Source organism: Hesperophylax consimilis, chromosome 11 (assembly GCF_061612785.1).
Source record: "Hesperophylax consimilis isolate HC1 chromosome 11, BYU_Hcon_1.0, whole genome shotgun sequence".
NCBI classification, from domain to species: domain Eukaryota; kingdom Metazoa; phylum Arthropoda; class Insecta; order Trichoptera; family Limnephilidae; genus Hesperophylax; species Hesperophylax consimilis.
The window spans coordinates 5,396,307-5,418,700 of record NC_142846.1 but is presented as its reverse complement, the minus strand read 5'-3'; the positions used below and the strand labels follow the sequence as shown (position 1 = coordinate 5,418,700).

Genomic DNA, 22,394 nt, shown 5'->3' with positions numbered 1-22,394 from the left:
ATCCCTAATCTAATCTATCCCATTCTAATAAATAGTATAAAATAAATTCACTTAATCACCATGTAAAAATGCATTTTCGCGGGATTTCATTGCTAATGATAAATGATGTAATATAACGGAATTGTATATCATAAAAAGGTCTACAGAAAAGTAAGCAATGGTATCTATCTTTAAAGGATTACCCACAGTAACCATTTGTATCTGTTACACATTAATTAATATTTACGTATCTATTTTGAACAACGTATTATCAATTCTTATTTAATTAAATGTGTTAGTTACGTTGAGCATTTAATGTAGATTAATAATGCCCTACATAATATAAAATTAAAATGAATATCTTAAAAGATATCATAGATTTAAATTAAGGCAAAAAAAGACGCGAAGCTTACTTGAACTATATAGATTTAATCCTTATCCAATGAATGATATTAGTAACTTAATATATTATACAACACGACCACAACAATCAGCACAAGTCTGACGTTTGTCATTTCGCTCCCTATTAATCTTATATTTTCTTCTAAAAACATCGACCCTTATCCTACAATTTTTATACAAGCTGATGATATTCGTAAAAGTGCCTTAAACTACGAAAGTGAGTGCTTGTCTGGAGTGTAAAAAGGGCTAAATCTAGAGTTTTAGTTATTCTTCAAAAATCTTCAAGCTACCCACAGTATTGTAACCTATTGCAGCCACAAGCCAAACATAAGATAGATACAACATGCAAATATTGCGTTAAGCAGCTGAAAGTGGCTGAGTGTATAAAGTGTTCAACCTGCAAATGCACCATCCATTTCGAATGCGCTGATATTCCGGCAAGTGTTTTTAAACGCATGTCACAAGGTAGAAAAAATGCGTGGGAGTGCAATAATTGTATTCAAACCCTGGACAATTTAGATACCCAATCCTGCTACTCAGATCAAAGCAACGTACTCCTAACTGTTGATTTTAGAAAAATGGCGATACAAATAGAAAAAAATGAGCATTAAAATGGCAGAATTCGAAAAAGTCATCATTTATAATAATAAAGATTTTAAAGAAGATTTTTCAAGTAATATGAAATCTATAAACGAAAAATTAGCTAAAATAGATAAGCTAGAAATGGAGGTCTCAGAATTAAAACAAACAGTTAACATGTTAGAGAGGGGAAACAACGAAAGGGACCAGGAACTTCTATCCAACAATATAGAAATACATGGAATGCCTGAGACCACCAACAAGAATCTACCTACCATGATTTCGAATATCGCAACAGTCATTGGATGCCCTCTCTATCAAAGCGACATTGAATACGTTAGCAGAATCAGTAAGCGCCATCGCACACAAGACACGACAGATAAACGTCCGGGTAACATAATCGCCAAATTCACTTCTCCGAAAAAGAAGGACAAATTTGTCGCAGCCATCAAGAAAAGAAAAGCAATCACTACCAAGGCCATCGAGATGGTTGAAGCTGACCAGAGGATCTTCGTCAACGACCATCTCACGCGAAAGAATAAATCTATATTGAGGTGCGATAAAGCCTTTAAAAACGAACACAACTATCAGTTTTTATGGATAAGAAGCGCAAAAATCTACCTACGGAAAAACGAAACATCACATCCCATACACGTTTCATGCGAATTACAGCTAAAAAAACCTTATCTAACTACCATTGCAATGTTTAACCACCTATCCTCTCATAACTACTATTTTTTTCGTATTTTTTTTCATAATTTTTTCAATATCACCCTTTTTACACTAACCCCACATGCTAATAATTAAACTAACTGCTCACTACTACATTCTATAATATACTCACTCACTTTAATTGATAATAATAGTATGTTGTGCTTTGCTAAGCCCAGTGGACTCATGACTAATAACATAACTCTAGAATATAATATTCTTCAAATATATTCTACAGAAACCGAACATAATAATCTAATTACCGAAAATTCTCAATGCATGATTCATTAATGATTTTTTATCATAATTCAAGAGGTTTGCGCTCGAAAACACTGAAATTTCATCAAAATATACTGCTCAAAAATTATGACTTGATCTTCATTACACAAAGTTGGTTGGTTGATAGTATCCGAGATGAGGAATTATGCGATAATCGCTATTCTGTTTACAGAAATGATAGGGATATACACCGCACTAGTAAATCAACTGGCGGAGGCGTACTCATAGGAAAAATAATTTTTTGTTACCCCTCACTCTTGGAAATCAGACGCTGAGGATATCTGGATAATTGTCAATACATCAAAATCGAATCGTCATTGTTATAATATTTATATGTGCTGCGTGTATTTACCTAGCGTCGGTCCAAAATTAACATCATCAGAAAGATCAGCATTATTTACCAGTCATAGCAATACTATTTCTGACTTAACAATCCGTTTTCCCAATGACAAGTTTTTAATCATTGGCGACTATAACATGCCCAATATCGAATGGAATAATCAACAAATGCCAAGTAATAGAGATCAATGCGCACTCGCGTTACTTAACTGCTTATCTTTTGCAAATTTAACAATTTACCTAACAAATACGGTCGAATTTTAGACCTCGTCTTATGTAACACTTCAGTTAATGTGTCGCTTGCCGACCACCCATTAGTTAAAAAAGATGCTCATCATAAATCATTGATTGTAGAACTAAAATTTCCATCCACTATTGCAACCCTCTCAACTCCTCGAACAATAAAATTATTTCATAAAGCAGATTATGCAGAGATCAAAGAGAGACTGAAAGAAACCGACTGGTCAACCGTTATAAATGCACCGGATGTAAATACAGCGTTAAATTCGTTTTATGTTATAATTGAACAGATTATCGAAGCGTTTATTCCTAAGAAAGTTGTGAAATCTGGAAAATACCCACTATGGTACACGGCAGCCTTTTTTTATTTTTATTTTTTATTTGTTTTCAAGCTACAATCCCGTTAACCTGCAATAAAGCACCCTCTCTCTTGCAATAAAGCAGTTTGTCAACAGGATGTTAATGATCAATTATATACATACACACATACTATTATTACTATAACTATACAATTAACACACCTAAATTAATATAAAAATAACAAACGAAAAATAAAAATTCTTTAGAAAATGGAAGCGCCATTGAAACTCCCTTGATTATCTCTCATTTTCATTGCTTCGCAAAAGGCAAAAACAGTCGCTTCAGCAGCTTACAAAACCTACATTTCTACGATAGAATCCGGCATACAGCATAATGTTAAAAAAATATGGTCCTACGTCAATTCTCAAAGAAAATCTCCTGCCATCCCTGATCATATGATTTACGATGAAAAAACTGCTAATGACAGTAGAAGAGTAGCCAACTTATTTTCTGAGTATTTTGGATCTGTATTTTGGAATGTTCAACCTGCACATACAAGCAATTCCAGTCTTTGCTCTAATTCATATCGCATAATCAACTCAATCGAAATCAATGAAGACATCACATTCAAATACCTTAAGTCCATTGATATCAAAAAGGGACCAGGGGATGATCAACTTCCAGGGATCTTCATAAATTACTGTAGTAAACAATTGACACCCCCAATTTTTGTTATTTTCAAACTATCGCTATCTGAAGGAACATTTCCCGACAAGTGGAAAACAGCCTTGATTACCCCAATATATATAAAAATAACAGTAAAAATGATGTCTCTAACCATCGACCTATATCCAAATTACCGATCCTAAGTAAAGTATTGGAAAAAATTATTTTCGATCAATTATATTCTACTGTCTCACCCTCACTCTTAAATAATCTACACGGTTTCATGAAAAATCGCTCCACAACTTCAAATCTTGCATTTTTTACAAATTTTCTTCATGCTCAAATGGATATGCGATGCCAGGTAGATGCCATTTATACGGATTATTCTAAAGCATTTGACCGTGTTAATCATTATATTCTTTTACAAAAGTTATTAGGTCTAGGAATTCACGGTGACCTCTATAGATGGATCGCATCATACGTCAATAATCGGCACCAAATCACGGTTGTCAATGGTTTTGCATCTTGCTTAACGGAAATCATCTCAGGTGTGCCCCAGGGGTCGCATCTTGGACCACTCTTATTTAATATTTATATAAATGACATTTATGTATGCTTTAAAAATAGTTACTTTGTTTTATACGCGGATGACATGAAAATTTATAAAGCTATACAGTGTTTATCCGATTTTATGGAATTGCAAAGCGATCTTGATAATTTGTGCGTATATTGTGAATCAAATTAACTGTCCTTAAACATATCTAAGTGTCACTCGATTACATTTACTAGAAATAAAAACAAAATCATCTATCCATACAACTTGAATAACAAACCTTTACAACCTATGTCTACGTGTAAAGATCTAGGTGTTTACTTATATAGCAAATTAATTTTTGACCAGCACATTGAACACATTATTTCAAAATCCTACAGAATGCTAGGTTTCTTATTAAGAATATGCAAAGTTTTCAAAAGTGCTAAGACTCTGAAAATTTTGTTTTGTTCATTGGACAGAAGTCCACTGGAGTAAGCTTCCACAATATGGAATCCTCAATATAAGGTATACATAGATTTAGTAGAAAGTATAAAGAATAAATTTTCGAAACATTTACTCAAGAAATACAACAAACCTAGAAATAATATGTTAACTTTACAAAAAAGACACACATTGTCAGACCTGTTGTTTCTACATAATCTGCTAAATAATAAAATTGATAGTCCCGAATTGCTATCCGTCATTGGTTTAAATGTTCCAACAAGGCGTACCAGGCACACTACACTATTTCATATTGAAGCCAACAATACCAATGCAGCAAAAAACTCAGTAATTGCTCGCGCAATCACAACATACACCCATTACGAAAAATTACTACATTTTGACATCTTTCATGATTCCTTTCTAACATACAAAACTAACTTATTAAATTTCTTAGCATGACATATTTCAAAAATACTTTCACATCATTTTTCAAAACTTCTATGTATTAACACTCAATTACAATTCGTGAGCTTATTATAATTCTTGTTTTCGATTCATTTATTTATTATCTATCCACACACTTCTTTCCTTTCATAACAATCTCAGGCGAAATTACGGAATGATATTTTATAGACATACGTAATAGGTACTACAACTATGTAATAACTAAAAATATCTAGCTGTATTTTATTGTACTGTGTATGTCCTAACAAATAAATAAATGAAAATAAATTAATGGTTTTAATATCTTAGAAAATATCGCAATTTGAAAAATCAATTGCAACAAAACTATTTGCCGGACGCAAAAAAGCCGCCGCGGCGTACTTACAAATGTAGCAATCTTTGTCGCGATAACACGTAGTTACTTTCCTAGAGTTAAAAAAAACAGATGCTCTTGGGAGGGTCTATATTTTTCATCCCAACAATTTGTTCAGGAAAGCCGTCAACTAGAATACCTTTCTTTCTCCGTCGGAAGGTTTTGCCAGTCTGAATCCACGTGTAATAGCTTGGAACTTTATCATATGTCTGTATTTTTGCGAAATTGTCTTGAGCACACAACTTTAAAAAATGCTGTTAGTTTTGTATCCAGCGGATTAGTAACAACAACGTTAACATCATTTTCAGTGAAATAAACTCTCTGTCCATTTTCTAAATGAACGTCAAGGCAAGTAATCGTGGGTGCTCGTGGCTCAGGCACGTTGAATGATATAATCTTCCATACTGCTTCGGAGCTGCAGATGTAACGTACAGATTGATATTTCTCTACTTGATTTGGTGATTGTATGCTGAACGTATCTGTAGATTGTTGACCTTTATTTGTATATTTAGTAACGTATTGTATTTTACTGAACCGCAAAAATCAAACGTTGATAATATGATCGTCGAAAATTTTATAAGTAGGGGAGCCAGGGGCTTGTTGTAACGGGGATAAGTAGTAACAGCTTAATAACTCAGCCGGTTTCAAATATTTTGTTTCGATTTTGAACTCAACGTGCCCTTTAAGATACGGCTTACGACGTAAGCACAGTCAGTACAGTGCGGGAGAGCGCCGTGACCGGTTTTCTGCAGGAGTGCGTTTTTTTGCCAGGTAACCTAAAAAATATTATTTAGTAAATTTTGATTTCAAGATCACACTGTGTCAAATTGAAAAATATTTCTATTAAATTTTGTTAAGCATTTATTAAGCCATGGTATTATGGTACTTTCACATAACCAAAGCCAATCATTTTTTTTTTATAAATAAAAATTTCAGCAATTTCGGTTTGGGGCTAGTTGTAGCAAAATTTAAGGGGCAAGTAGTAACCTGTTACAACTTGCCCCAAGCCTGCACATGAGTAAAGGTTGGTAAAACAAAGGCGAATAGACCTGAAAAGACCAAGATTGATTAAGTGAAGAAAAAAGTTTTCAATGAAGACTTAGATTCTGAAGAAGAAGCCTGGTTATGTTTGATTTGCGGAGAAGAATATAGCAAATCAGACAAAGAAGATTGGGTCGATTGTATGATCTGTAAACTGTGGTCACACGTTAAATGTGTAAGAGGTGATCCTGTTTCGTACATTTGTATAAACTGTGAATCTGATGAAGACGAAGCATAAGCAGCGAAGGTTGAGGAAATTAGTTGTTTGAATTAATTTCTTTAAACTTTTGACCAAAAATAATGTAAGATTTGTTTGTTTTCATTTTTTAAAGCCCATGTAGCATGCCACATTGATTGTGATAGTTGAGTAAATACAAAAATTAAAGAATTCTTATAAAAAGAAAAATTTATGTCGATTATAAGTGCAAATTATAAAAAATGTTTTCACTGATGATTGAGTTTATTAATAATTTTAATTAACCTAAGTATATGCTATACGAGTCCAAAGATGACTATTGTTGTTAAAGAAAACGATAAGTATTCACCTCATGAGTTCGTAAGAAATACAATTGTCTTATTATGTGTTCGTTGGTTTTATAATACAAGCCTTAAACAAAACCTGTTGTTTTAATATGACGTTACTACTTGCCCCACACTAGTTACAACTTGCCCCAAAAACGGGGTAAGTTGTAACAAGCGACTTTTTCCACAAAAAGTGTTATAAATACAAATTTATTATAGATTCAGGAAAAAATATAGTGAGAATATATTTTCAAATATATGATTACTCATTTAAAAGCTTTTTTCAATTAAAATACTCAATAGTTTAGTCACTCCATCGAAAGAAGGAAAAAATGTTACAACTAGCCCCTCTCTCCCCTAATGATTAACCTTCATCGGGGTTATATAAAAAAACATATAAAATTTCTTACAGTGTTAAATTGAGTTACAGTGTATTTATAGGTAAGATAGAAGAGGGAGAAAGAACATCATCTTTGGATGACGAGGGGAGGTAGTGGTGAAAGTAGTCGGAGATGAGGCGAAAATGTTTAAAATGGGGCTATTTGACCAGACTAATTTTATTTATTTAGAAAATTGGTACTATTCATTTTTATTAATTTGCCTTTGTCTTTGCAGCACATGTCATCTATTCCCGATGATTTATTAAAAGAGTGATCTTTATACTTTGAACTGATGAAAAGTTTTCCTAGGTATAGAAAGCAAATGATTTAAAATTGCCCACTCGTATAGGCGGCTATAGGAGTCAAGAAGTGGAAGTTCAATGGAAGAAAATTAATATCAAATTTAATATATATTATGTAGTGACGTTTATTATCCAGAATATTCCTTGGTGAGAGATAGCATATCTGTTTCTACCTGATTTCGGCTTCTCTTCTCCTCTTAACTTTTTTCAGTGTTCAAATTGCCGCGCGATTCGTCCCTCCGTGAAATCTGCCGCCAACAGCTAGGCGTGTACGCATGCGATGAAGCAACGCCGTTTTATTCAATATTTCTACCGCCAACGGTTTTTTAAAACAAAAATTCTGATTCTTCTCCAAAAGATTTTTACGCAATCTCAGATAATGTTGTGTCTTTCGAAGCGGTTGAGATTTCCGTGTCCACGAGTGTAAATAGTGACAAATATTGGTGTTCTGAAATTTCCTTCTGTAAATCCGTAAAGTGTGACAGTAAACGAAAAAGGCGTCGCTGGCGTTCAAGCTCTTATTTTTCGCTCTTGTAACACAAACTAATTGTCACTTTATTTGAATACGTTTGTAAAGATTCAATACGATATCCACAGAATTACACATTTTAAATTATTCCATGCAAATTACATAGACAATTTCATAATTTCCTGAATCAATTTTCAATTTTAAGATGGCTATCGTTTATCATACAAAAGTTTTCGACTGACATTTTTTCTCACCTCCCTCTAATATAACAATAATCCCAGGTCGTAGATATCTCTATCTCACCGCAGTCATGTCCAAAACCACCTTAAAAATAAATTTCATATGATATTAAGCATACGTTAGACATGAGTGTTTACCTCCATTGTCTCTATGGCAAAGATAAAGAAAGGAGATTGGTTTGGGATAAAATTAAATAAGATAAAATTAGCTTCTCATTTGAACCTTAGATGGCACTGGAACAAATTGAAAAATCTGCACGAATAAAAAATTAATTTACAATCGGGTAGTTTATTTAATTCTTTTTTTATATTAATACTATTGCAGCATATTTTTGGGAGGTCATTGCCCAAATGACCTTAAAAGAAGAGCCGCCACTGAAAACGCGGCATATTATCATTATGTAATGTGTAGTAACTATACTGTTAATTATTAAATACATGATGTATAAGCTTAGTTAGGAAATCTATAATTGATTTTTCAAGTATACAGAATTATTATTGCTTTATATAGGTGTAAATTTCAACAACATGTCCCCCTGGGTATGCAGCAGGAAGGCCTTGGGTTCGAACTTCACAGGTCCACTGCTCTCAGGTACTAGGTCCACGTGGAAACTACGAAGAATGGTGAATAGGGCCAACTTCACTTGCATCATGCCAAAACGGCTCCCTAGAGGTAGGAACATCAACGTTGATTAATAAACTTATAAATCACATTAATTATGATTTAGATTTACAAGACTCATCAAAACAAAAGGGAAGGGAAAAAAAGACTATCGAAAAGTGTCTCACAGTCGAAATAACATTTGCAGAAGTCGCCAATAGCAAATTGTCCCATAAAGGTCTACGCATTTATTTGAAGAGGATCCTTGGAAATAAAATTTCTGTGAAGCCTTTTGTAATGCAAACACGTGTAATTCATTTCAGAGGAATTATTAAAATAAGTCATTATACTCTCGACTATTTACAATCCAAGTATTTCATTAATTTAAGGCGAAAAGATCTTTCCAAACGTGTTTGTTCTTCTGCAGTAATACTTCATTTTACTTTCATACGGTCTCATCAAAAACCTCCAGTTATTCAAAATTCAGTTTTAGGTAGCTTAATTTTTCTATTTGTCAAAATTTTGTTGATTTTACTCTTTGAAATAACCATTGAGTTGGACGGTACTGGGGCACAAACGTCTTACTTTATTTTATTCCGGATTTTTCTGATAGTATTTTACTTCAAGTACACTATGATCGTGCAGAGACACTACTTACAAAAAGGGTAGCATACCCAAGATTCTCATCCTCGAGTAATCGCCCTTGATTATCATCAAATTCAAATCAATTTAATAAAAAGCTGCTACCTTCGTATTAAGTACCAACGAGATTTAGCTAGCAAAAAATAACTTAACCACCAGATCTTAGTCCATACTTATCTCCATGACCCACAATGACATCCTAGGACACTTCCCATCAACCACAAAAGCACTCATACTGATATTATTTGATCCACTTAATATAACTTACCAATACAATTTCTTGGTCCCTCGCCGAACGGAAGATGAGAATACTGATGTCTTTTGGATACATTTTCTGGTGAGAATCTGTCTGGCTCAAACTGCAGAGGATCGGGATAGATATTCGGATTTCTTTGAATACCCAAGATGGGAATTACAACCATGGTGCCTTTTTCAATAATTGTATCAGTTCCAGCTATTTTGTATTCTTTGGTGCAGTTTCTGAAGAGGAATGGTAAGGGAGGGTACATCCTCAGTGATTCTGAAATAGATAATGTTTTTTTAGTTCCATGTCAAGACAAGGTATATGCTTTGACCCTTTGAATTGTTTTAAATAAACATATGTAGACAGATATTATAGTATAATATAATAAACTATAATATTAGTAAAGCTATCACTTCTCAAATATTAAAGTCTAAATTTGTCTTAAGGCAGTCGAAAATAATACAAAAAAATGCGAAAAAGAACCTACACGTTAAATGATACTTTTAAAACACAATCATTCAATTGGTTTTCAATGTCAGAACCGATCTGTCGGGAATTCCAAGTATCACCATTTATATGTTATATTTTGTTGGTACACGAAGAGAAAAAAAATGGTTTCATTCTCAGGTCCAATTCAAAATCGAATCGTTTTAACGCCGTACGACCGGTAACTACCGAATTGAGTTCCCGCGCACTGATACTCGCTTTTGACTATAGTGTGACAAGTTTAACTAACCTAACCTAACTTAACCTAACCCAACAGCGCTTCTGTTACTTTTTCGTCATTTTCACCTTTGTGCTCTAATTTATAATAACAATAATATTTAAATTACATAACAGAATGGTAAACACATATTTTATCAATGTCATCGAAATATCCACAAAATCACGAAAATTTTGTAACAGTAGAGTTTGTTGGGGTGTAAAATGTAATGTAGGTACATTCCAATGTATACAAAAACGGTAGAGCAAAGACCTCAATTTCATGATTGTGGGATTAATTTCCTGTCAAGTAAGTTGGGTGATCAGAAATAATACGAGTAAATTCTTAATAGAAATTATATTGAAACCATCAAAAGTTACAACAAAGGAGTACTAAATAATAACCATGTAACAATAGGAATAAAAGTAAGGCACATACCAGATGGACTCCTGAACCAAACTAAACTAACTTTACGTGGTCGAGAAACGAAGGAATAACAACGGTTGGCGAACGAAAACTTGTTTTCGGTAGCGGGGAACGGACCCGGAACGAAGGCCAGGACATCCTTCTCTTAGTGGACACGGGAGGATGCAACTCTTACAACGCGTGCCTGCAGGAACATCAGGTCTGCAGCACGAGGCAAGCAACCAGACTCATCTTACAGACTTCGGGAACAGCAATCCGTTCCTTCGCGACGCGGGGATACTCAGCCATCAACTACTAGCCACAGCTAGGACCGATCCATTTACGGTTTCAGTTCCGAAACACGAGTATTACAAATATGACCAACGGCCAACACTGGATGAAAAGCGGGATTCCATAATCCCCACTAGAAATAATAACCAACACGAACTATTCGTGAAAGGATAAACACCCCGCGCCCTTTTTGAAAGAAAATAATAACTTCTATTCACATGATTAACTCAGATTAAAACCCCTTAAAAGGCGAGTGACTGGATCCACGACCCACTGGCCAAGCAGGCCGGGGAGGAAGTGCCCATGAACAAAACTGACCTTCCTTCCTTCAAAATATTGCCAAAGTTCGAAAAAAAAACACCATAGACAAAATAAACCCAATTAAGCAAGAACTTCACTTGTCACAAAATATTTATGTGACAATTTGCTAAAAAAATGTTTAGGGGCTGATAGATTATATGATTCTCTAGATGCTATCCATTTTAATGTAAGCTAATTACAGGAACCTGATGAAACAATTCTGTATAAATGTAGATTTCTCTTACCGTTAACAATTTGAGTCAGATATGACAACTGGTTGATTGTTTCGTAGGTTATCTTCCCATCACATGCTTCGAAGGCTTTGTCAATATGTTTCCTGGCTTTATCCTGAATGTGTTTGTTCTTTGCCAGTTCTAGGAAGGCGTATGTAGCAGCGGTGGAGGAGGTCTCGAAGCCAGCTATGAAGAAGACAAACACCTGAGGGACGATTTCTTCGATGGTCAAGTGGTTTCCTGAAAACATGTGTGTATTTACAGTGCCATTTTGGTAATTTGTTACTAGTCACGTCAAGAAGAGATTAGCAATTTTAAAACAAGCACTTCTGCAATGAACGATTACAAAAATTTGAGTTAGAGTTTCTGTTTCCGGGTGCATAATTCTTTTGACACGTTGTGTGCTGAATACGCGCCTAGCGCGTATTACGAAATTTTGTGTGGTGCTGAGAACGCGACTAGCGCGTACAGATTATATAATACCTACGGTAAATGAAGAGAAAACTACAAGAGCATCGGTAACTTAATATATATTACCGCCTCAGCGTTATAACTGATCTCAGCAGAGATCAGTATTTCTGTGGCTTCATTATGGGTTTCAGTCTATAGCGGTCGTTTCTCTCGCTCGTGCATGTAAACCCGCGTACACACGGTGACAATTAATAACGGTGGTGTTTTTTTGTTGTTTTGTTTTTGTTTGTTTGAAGTTCTCAAGAAGAATGCATTCCATCCTTTTTACAATGCAATCAGTGAAAAAAAGATGACGCTCAACGATTTTAGATTGTCGGTCATAGAAAACTTGCTTTGTCCCGTTCCCTCCCGCCCTCGATCTTCTATAGTGAAAATACATCTACCATCTTTCTTTGAAAAAGATACCAAAAAACACAAAACTAAGAGAAAAAGATGTTAAGTTTGCTGAGAAACACGGCGTGAAAGAAAAGACTCAATTTTTTGTTGTAGGAAAGGTAGCAATTGTCCTGGGTTTTGTTCGGAACCATGTTATCAAAACTTCCATGAAAGTAACGATCTATAATTTTTGCGATTATTATTTATTACTTTTTTGTGTGCACATTTATGTAAATAACTGTGTTTTTTGAGTATTATTTTTCTTTGCGGCGTAACACGCCCAGAGTTACGCAACTGGCAGTACATTTAGCAGCACGAGCCAATGCTCCATTAATCACCGCCTCTGACCGCTGCTGCGTTCTGCCTGCAGCCTGGTGCTGCGGTAGGCGATTCACCTTCTTGCACCTTTGTTTATACTACGCAAAAAAAAAATGCGAAATGACTACCGCAAAATAGACCGCCGGAACGACGACTAACAGAAAAATTAAATATTTATGTTGACATCTGCAGTTTATTAATTAGTGCTTTTATGTGAGTTACACGTGTAATTACTTTTTTATTTCTCTCTAGTTTTTTATATCTGCAATGTTTATTACATCTTATGTTTGTATGTGTAAATAAAAGTCTCTTGTGATTGTGTGTAAATTATTTGCTTGTATTTATTTATAACTAGCAGGTGCCCGACATGCGTTGCAATGTCACAAAGAAAGAAAGTGTTTTCTATATATATATATATATAAGTAGATAAAATACACTCGCAATAACGAAATTAATAAAATAATAATACTGATATACACGAAATAAATGTCGTTCTTATTTAGAGGGATTTTGTTCGGTCGGTAAAGTTGTCAACTCCAGTTCCTGGTAAGAAGGTTCAATCCACAGTCAAACCACCAGTAAAAATATGTGTATCATACTAAAAAACGTTTTTTTTACTTGTTGACTTTTTTCCTATGAGACAGTCCATTCGACGATTTACAATTACAGTACAGTTTTGTACTTTTTATACACAGTGACAGTTTTACACTTGTCGTAAACTAGAATGGTATGATTAATAAACACGACGTTATTGATGTTTTTGCACCTGTAAATATATACATCTTAAATTTTTTTATTACATTTTTTCAGTTGGAGTTCATTTGTTCACATTTCAGGGGAAGAATAGCCACTGCTTAAATAATTGTTCGTACTTTACTTTTTTAATAAGCGAACCTAATATCTGAATTGCGAAAATTTATAACAAATGACACACAATTTAATTTAAGGGATGTGATTTTACGTCCGATCAGTTATATTCCAAAATTATAGCACCTAAATATACATTTTAAAGGATAACTATAAAAAATATTTGAAGCGTACCTGAATTCTCATCTGAGTTTTTCATGTCAATAAGGAGTTGTAGGAAATCATTTCTGACAATGTGATTATTTTCCCTATGAGCAATGGTTTCCTTAACAGTTCTTGTGAAAAACTGCGCAATATCGCCCTGTGCTCTCTTCCTGAGAAACTTTGGCACAAAGTCAGGAGCGATGAACATGAAAGTATTCAACAGCATCCTCAGGAAAGTCGGCTCGAATATTTCCTTGCCCACGCGCCTAAACTCTGCATCTGGATGCTTGAAGCTGTTAGTTTGGATGCCGAAAGCACACGACCCAATAACATCTGTTCCGAACTTGGCAATTATCTCTTTGATGTCACTAACCCCACCTGTTTCAACCATTTCTTTGATGAAATCTATCATATCTTGGGAGCATGTCAACATGGTCTCGAACATGAATTTCATTTTGCTGGATGTAAATGTTGGAGTCAATTTTACACGCATTTTCTTCCACTTTTCTCCTTCCAGATTGAACAGATGCTCTCCTAGAGGATTCGCTTCCTTATTTTGTTTGATTCCATGGGATGAAAAGTGATCAAAGTCTTTCAAGAGTACAGTCTTGGCCATGTCCATATCATTGATAACAAGAGTTTTCTTCACGGCCAGATGTATTCCAACATACGCGTGGTCTTTCGTTTGGGTATACACGTCCATTAGACGAACTCCCAAAGATTGCTTTCCTAGAGCAATTGGACCTAAATGTCCGATGAAGAACTGTGACGGTGGACTGTACACTCCGCGTCTCTTCCAATAACCAAACGCGTGTTTATTCCAGAAATACAAAACAGTAACAAGGAATAAAATAAACAAAAGCAAGTTAGCATACGATAAATCAAACATTGTAGTGATTTGTATTCCAACAATTCCGTTTTTTAAATAACAACTCTCAAGTTTCACAAAACGACCGTCTCAGAACTAGGAACGAAGAACACAAAACATAACTTCAAATCTTCGCAAGGTTATACATATAAGTTAGTTAGGTAGGAGATTGTCTAAAAAGTGTCGTTTCATCGTTATATAGCGAAAAATTCGTTGGGATCATAAAATGGTATAATTTATTCATTTCGTAATTTGCATGCGTGAATCAGTCAAGAAGTGTTGCGATTAAACATGTTTGCGGTAGCGGGTATCTGGTAAAAATTTGTACGATTATTGTATTCGTCTTAGAAAAACTTTAAAAATATGTATTTCAGACATCTAAGTATTATTATTAATCTTTCAGTAAACATGGTTTTTGATTACCTGATTACTGATTTTTAACGTTTTCACTTTTCGCAAGATAATTAATGGTTTAAGGCAGAACGCATATTGAACAAAATATCTCCCCAGAACGGAATTCATTGTCATATTCTTTGACATTTCTGATTTTTTTCATAATACGATGCGTTGGAATCGTAATCGTTAGACATGTTACTAACGTATAAAACTTGGTTTTGATGATAATTTTATTCTTATCTCGTTGGGTATTAATATAATTTATAACATAATAATAACAAACAATAATGTCGTAAAGATACTGAAATTTTACGAATAAAACTTTTCTTTGATTTATTTTTTAATAAAATATTTTATTTATGGATAGACAAACGTTACGGATAACCTGACGATATTTGAAAATCTCCTATTACCATCACAATACCCCCAGTAAAACTGAACGTTCACTCGAGTGAATTGGAATGAGTGAACGTTCAGTTTTATTTCATTCCGCATTCACACGGCACATACAGAATGATAAAGAAATGAACATTCATCCATTAGGTTTGCTTGGTGACCATTTGATCAAAGAAAAGGAGCAATGAAAACGCCGAAGGTAGTGGGTGCGACCATGGGATCTTCAAATGATTATTGGGAGAAAAAGATCTTGAGTCGTACTTTAATTATCTTCGAATGATTCAAAGTAAATTTGAAGAAAGACATAGGAATAAAGACATAGCAATGTTGTAGAATTCCACCTAATTCAAAGGTTCTTTAAAAAAACAACACTAGATTTTAACATTACCGGAGAAAACCAGTTTTTAGGCTGTTGATTTGGGTTATTTTAATAATTTCCTAACGTTCAAAATTAACTTTGATTGGAAAAAACTAAACTTATGCATCTTTTATCGTTTTTAATAAATTTTATAAATGAACCAAGTTAAAGATGCAACGAGTTATTTTTCTTTAACCCTTAAATGCATGATTTATTTATTTTTCTGGAAAAAAATATATTTTGTAGATATTTACATGCATATGCAAGGAAATATAAAGAATTTTATTTTTTTGTAATTTTTTAATGATATTTGATTAAAAAAAATTGTTGCAGTTTTACAACACCATGTATTTAATAAAAAATAATATGAACAATTTACGTATGAAAAAAAAAATAAAAAAACTAAAAAAAATTCTCAAAACTAATAATTATACGGGAAAAATACGAGTTATTACATATAAGTATTGTATTATTGTATCTACTTACCTAAGAAAATCAAAATAATAACAGCAAAACAAAACTGTAATTCTAACCTCCAACCAATTTTCGAGAATCTTCACTTTGTTAAAGAAAAAGTGACATTTGACATTCGCGAAAGAAAAAAAAGGTGATGCCACTCGATAAAATATATTACCGTGAACTTGATAATTCTAAAACGGCATGCATTAAGTATAAACCAAATAGTTAAAGGTGGTTTGAACGGTATGTTGCAGTTTTGCAACAGTATGCATTTAAGGGTTAAGTTCGTTTTCAAATGTGATAAGGTAGATTCAGTGCCGGTCCTGTGCGGACGCAATTGAAGCAGTTTACTCCAGGCACCGACCTCCAAGTCGCCAAGGAGCAAAGGCACTGACAGCGCCCTTAAGGTTTTTACTAGAAGAATGAAAACAACAACATAACGAGGACACTGGCTAATGTTCGCGTTAAAAAAAAAATCTTCACAAAAAACTGAAATATTATATCCCCTCAAACAATAATATTCTTTACGACTGCAAGTAGGTAAGTACATATTAAAAATAAATCTTCCAGAATGATCTCACTTACAAATAATCAATCTAAAAGCAATTATTGTTATTGTGTATCCATTATTCTCAATGTGGCTCTGAAAAACTGTGGGACTGCTTTCTTTCTCCCCACATATGACAACACTGGCGCGAAGTAATCCGCTATTCAACGCAATCGAACATGACAAGCCGAATTAATATTCCGTCAGTTCTATGTTACTGCCACCATTTCCTACCAAACGCGCACTGGGTAATTGTAAAAATTGTTCTCACGAATAAACTGACAAGCAATCGTGCAGCCACTAGTTTCAATCTCTCATATAAGGAAATTGTAACTATTTATTGGATGATTTGGATAGCGCCGCTTTTGTAAGATATCACCTCAGGGGCGCTTTACAGTTAATGCAGGTATTACAAAAAATATAAATATAACAAAAATAAATTGAAATTAAGTTGAATAAAAAGAAGTACAGAAACAGGTGACACGGAGATGGAGAATCTGCAGCAAGAATCCTAGGTGGTGAGGAAACTGGACCAGCTGCTGCAGCGAGAGAGTGCACCGCGTCCACCAACAGTGCCAGCACGAGGTTCGTCATCCGTCCAGGTATGTGTCTGCTGCTAATAGAGCACTGACACAATGTTCTCTCATAGATACCAGACCTTGGCAGCACCGCTGTGACATTCGACGAAGATAGAGGATTGAGACTAATAACAAGACCTACACAAAGCCCTTTCTACAAAACCAAAAGCTTTTTTGTTTGCATTGTGGTAAATTTTTGTAACCTAATTGATCCCTTTTCGGAGAGATAATTATTATTAGTGACATTTTATTATTAATCCCTTACTTGACACAATAGATAAAAATATACATTCTGTTTTGAACTATTAGCGTAAAAAGACACGTAGTAAAAATAAGAACTCTTAACTTTTATTGACGAGTTACAATTCGCTACGGAAAAGGGTTTACCTTTTTTTCTACGTTACAAAAATTAGGTGCGTTATGTTGTATTTCAAAGATGGATTGCATTCGTGTATTTTTTTTCTTTTTAATCGCTGGTGGTCTACCATTTGTATGCATGCTACTATTTCTGTATCTTCTAATGACCGGTCGGTGGCTGAGTTGACATTGCGTTTGCATCCCATCCAGGTTTAGTGTGTTCACTTCCTCGGCTGGCTAATTCTTCCATCACAAAAAAGCCTCTAGATTCTTCTAGTCAGGATTTTCGGGCAGATATTATTACGCTTGCAGTAAAAAAAATCCGTATATTTCGTGCGTTTTTGAGTAGAACTCTACGCAGAACATCAGTCAAATTAATTGATATTTCACAATATTGAATGAATCAGATACAAAACAAGGAGGAGTAAATAAACAATATTATTTCAACTTACTTTTGATGATTTTTTGCGGTTAGTTCAAAATTTTTGCGTTTTCGAGAAATTTTGTTAACACTTAGAGATTAAGTTTATTAAGATTAAGTAAGGTACTAAATCAATATCAATCTCAATAAGTTGCGAATGTGAATTTTGAAAATAATAACTTTATATTACTTCGCCTTAAATATTAATATTCATTCAAGAAAATGCGCCACTAAAATATTAACATGCCAAAATAATGATTGTCTATGCATAGCAAATAAATAAAGAAATAAAATATTTGGGTGTAATAATAGATAATAACCTTAAGTGGAAGACTCAAATAACCAATATTATAAATCGATTAAGAAAACTCATATACATATTTATTAATTTAAGAAATATACTTAACTTAAAAATTCTTAAAAATATATACTACGCACTAGCCCATTCAATAATACAATACGGTATCGTTGCGTGGGGAGGAGCTTACAAAACCTCAATTTCGCCACTGGAAATTACCCAAAGACTAATAATAAAAATTATTACTAGGAAACCATCAGATTATTCAACCTCTCAACTTTTTCAAGACTTTCAAGTCCCACCTCTAAAAAATACATATATAAAAAATACGCTGCTTCAAATACACAAAGATTCAAAGAAGTCACACCACGCCATGGTACGCGTAGAGAGCAATAGACATAACACAGTGGGTCGCTTAAGTACGCCATTAATGCATACCAGTTTTGCACAACACTTCTACACATACAATGGAGTGATGTGGTTTAATCAATTGGAAATGGAACTGAGGTTGGAACCTGACTATAATAAATTCAAAAATAGACTAAACAATGATATCTTAAATAGTTTGGCTACCTAGAATCGCATTGGCAATTGATTAAGAAAACTTAATTGACAGTTTCTTTTTTAAATTTATTTTTTATTATATATATTTATAAATATTATTATTTTTTATCTATGCACGTATATATTGTGTTTTAATTTTTAACTTTTAATTTTAATTTTTAATAAACTTCTCTATGTTCCCGCCTTTACACACGAGTAATTTAACTCTCGTAAAGGTTATATATTGTATACATATATGTGTTTTTACAGTTTTTTAATCAATGTTGCAGGCTTAATTACTCATGATTATGTTACATTATGTATGTATACAAAAACTAATAAAAAAAAAATTAAAAAATAAAAAATTTAAATTTCCTTACAAGGGTGATACACATAAATTACTGATTGTAGGACAACTCGGTTTTGCTAGATTCGTGCTTATCTGAATAAATCGGTTTAGTGGTCAAAATCTAAAGATTTCAAAAAAAACATTCTTATATGATTCTTATTATGACTGGATCATCGTGAAAATTAATGTAAAATGTATCTCCAAATTCAAAAAACGTGGGAATCCTTCTACTGAAATAATTTTTTAAAATTTATCGGTGAACGGTTGCGGCGAAAGCGAATATCAAAGCTTTTGACAAGAAGCCGTTTAAACAAGCGTTTTGCATCGGTTTACAGGCAGCCAATCATGGGCGCGTGGAAGCGTTGCGACAACGGTTTACGGGGCGCTAATCGCGGACAGAATCGAGAAAGCGTTCAGTTAATTTAATTAGCGTTTTTTGCAACGGTTGATGGGCGGCCAATCGTGTACGGGTGGGTAATGGTTAACCGTTTAACGAGAAAGCGTTTATTAAATAAGCGTTTCTTAGCATCGGATTACGAGAGGCCAATCTAGGGCGGATGGAAGCGTTTCTTTGAATTTAGTTTATTGAAAGAGGTCATGCAGACTCACTCCCCGAAGTTAGCGCGCTTTACTTCCGGACATCCTGCATATATACAAATTTGGATCGATTAAAAAAATACATTTATTTTAAATTGCTCAAGTGATCTATTAATTAATTATCATTTTTCAACCGTGTTTTAAAAAAATATATATTTATTGTGTGTGCGTAAATGATTTGCAGATGCAATTTTATTAAATACAATCGTTAACAACATTTTTGAGTGCCCCCTATTATTAAATAGTATTGATTTAGAAGTACCTAGGCACTGTAAACAAATTCAAATCAAAATTCTTGTTTTAAAAATAATTTTGTGTTGATAATATATTGTAATAACATTCTCTCTGATGTAGATATCATCAATTGCAACGAAAATAAATATAAAATATCTATTAACATCTATTATCTCTAATCCCTAAATAGTATAAAATAAAGTCGCTATTCGCGTATGTCTGTCTGTGCGCTTAGTTAGTTAAACTACACACTGTATTTTGATAGAATTTTCACTACTGCTTAGAAAATTTTTTAGGGAGGTTTACATATATAATACATGGATATAATATTTATTAAAATTTAAAAAGTCGATGTTTTGTAATCAAGTTTTAAAAATATATTTTCAGGGGCTTTTATTGCTAACGCTGGGTAAGCCTTATGAGATACATCAAAATTATGTACTTCGGAATTGTATAAAGATAACTCCCTAACGATCCTAAATAAACCGAAGTACTATGGGGTAACTCTTAGAATAATTATACAGACGCCGGAAAAGCAAAAAGGCGTACGCGGTGTTTAGTCGAAAAATAGTTAAACATAGAGTTTTGATCAGACAAAAATTCTAATCAAAACTGTACGTTTAACTTATTTTTGACGAAATTGTCGCTTACGTCCTTTTGGCTTTCCGGCGTCGATATGTTATATGCAGAGATGTGCTTTATTTCAAATAAATCCATTTCAAATGGAAATGCAAAATGCAAAATGGGTATTTTCCATTTTGCATTTTAAATGCTTTTCTAAAAACCATTTTGCATTTTGTATTTTACATGATTTTCTCAAAGCATTTTCCATTTTAAATGCTTTTTTGCAACATTCTTCCTACTATCTCCACTCATCTTTTTTTCATAAGCCCCAAATATCAGTCGGTCCTCAACCTCACTATGAGAGATAATTTACATTTGTCAAGTTGCTCCCTGGTAGGAGCCCTGGCAATTGAGTGATACCATTACAAAAAATACTGATTTAAATACTGAACATGGGGCCATGACGCTGTAATATTAAATGTTAGATAGCAGTTTCTATGTTTTTACGTTGGCAACAATAGTCCCGCGCAAATTTTTTGTGGTTTCATAATCTGTAGTCGTGGTGAGAGTGGTATATTTATGGTCGTGGTGTTTTTGGATTTACCATCATGTAATATGTTTGTTCTACATTGATGTCCATTATTAAATGACAAAATTGTTTAAAAATTCTATAATTATTTTAATTGTTTGACCTGAGAAACCATTTTGCATTTTCAATGCATTTTGAAAATAGGTATTTTGCATTTTGCATTTGAAATGCTTTTCTAAAAACCATTTTGCATTTTGCATTTTCAAATGGAAAAGTTTTGACCCATTTCCATTTCAAATGGTTTTAGGTACCCATTTTGCACATCTCTGGTTATATGTAGTACCTACACTTTTCAATATGAAATACATAATGTATAAGTATAGTAATGAAATCTATAATTGGTTTCTAAGGTAAATTGCACTTGTATAAACTTGTTTGTGATTACTCTATGTTTGCTTCACTCAATTGTGAATTGTTTACCTCGATACAAGTAAGTTCCAGTGATGTTGATTTTTATGAGTAAAATCGTGATTATTTTATAGTGAGATGCAATAAATAAACCAACAATATTATAAATTGTAGTTTTAACTAAAAATTTTTTTTTTTTTTTTAGGTGGGTAAATATTATTAATTATAATTAATTATTTTTTTTTTGGTAAGCTAATGTTATTAAGACAAGATTTTTTATGCGTCGCACAAAGGGTAACAATTATTTAACAAGCAATAATTATTCGCCTGAAACACTCATCCAAGCAGTAACGTAACAAGCAGTAATTGTTGAATGAAACACTAGTATATATTGAATTATTTCGCGGATAAGAGATAAGCCGCCATAGCTCAGTGGTTAGAGCTGTCGACCGGAAATCGAAGGGACGCGGGTTTGAGTCCCATTGGCGTCATGTATCTTTTAATACAAGATTTTTAAATGTGGATGAGTGTTTCAGGCGAATAATTATTGCTTGTAAAATAATTATAATTAATATGTAAAGAGCTATTTTGGATTTCTGTGAACGGTAAGAAGATTGGTTAATCTATTCAGTTGATATCAAATTCAGTTAAAAA

At 33.5% G+C, this 22,394-nt stretch overlaps 1 protein-coding gene across 2 annotated transcripts; it reads right to left on the bottom strand.

Moving 5' to 3' along the window:
- Window positions 1-2,614: 2,614 nt before the first annotated feature.
- LOC149419692 (cytochrome P450 6a2-like) lies at window positions 2,615-14,885 on the bottom strand. Of its 2 annotated transcripts, XM_089636991.1 has the most exons (5): window positions 13,869-14,885; window positions 11,676-11,903; window positions 9,756-10,007; window positions 8,708-8,911; window positions 2,615-2,846 (listed from the first exon to the last, which is right to left on the bottom strand). In XM_089636991.1, the coding sequence occupies exons 1-4, from the start codon at window positions 14,725-14,727 to the stop codon at window positions 8,748-8,750; spliced, it is 1,503 nt and encodes a 500-aa protein (XP_089493117.1). In that variant the 5' UTR covers window positions 14,728-14,885; the 3' UTR covers window positions 2,615-2,846; window positions 8,708-8,747. The 2 variants fall into 2 exon arrangements, with proteins under 2 accessions (XP_089493117.1, XP_089493116.1); XM_089636990.1 differs by lacking the exon at window positions 2,615-2,846 and having other exon boundaries at window positions 8,518-8,911; window positions 13,869-14,884.
- Window positions 14,886-22,394: the final 7,509 nt, after the last annotated feature.

What these genes read in the sequence shown, in the direction of transcription:
- LOC149419692 (XM_089636991.1), bottom strand. Translation starts at nt 14,727, where the DNA reads ATGTTTGATTTATCGTATGCTAACTTGCTTTTGTTTATTTTATTCCTT. An exon ending in AAACTCAGATGAGAATTCAG is followed by an intron (nt 11,904 to 13,868) that starts GTACGCTTCAAA and finishes ACATGTTTTCAG; the next exon opens with GAAACCACTTGACCATCGAA. An exon ending in TCTGACTCAAATTGTTAACG is followed by an intron (nt 10,008 to 11,675) that starts GTAAGAGAAATC and finishes TATCTATTTCAG; the next exon opens with AATCACTGAGGATGTACCCT.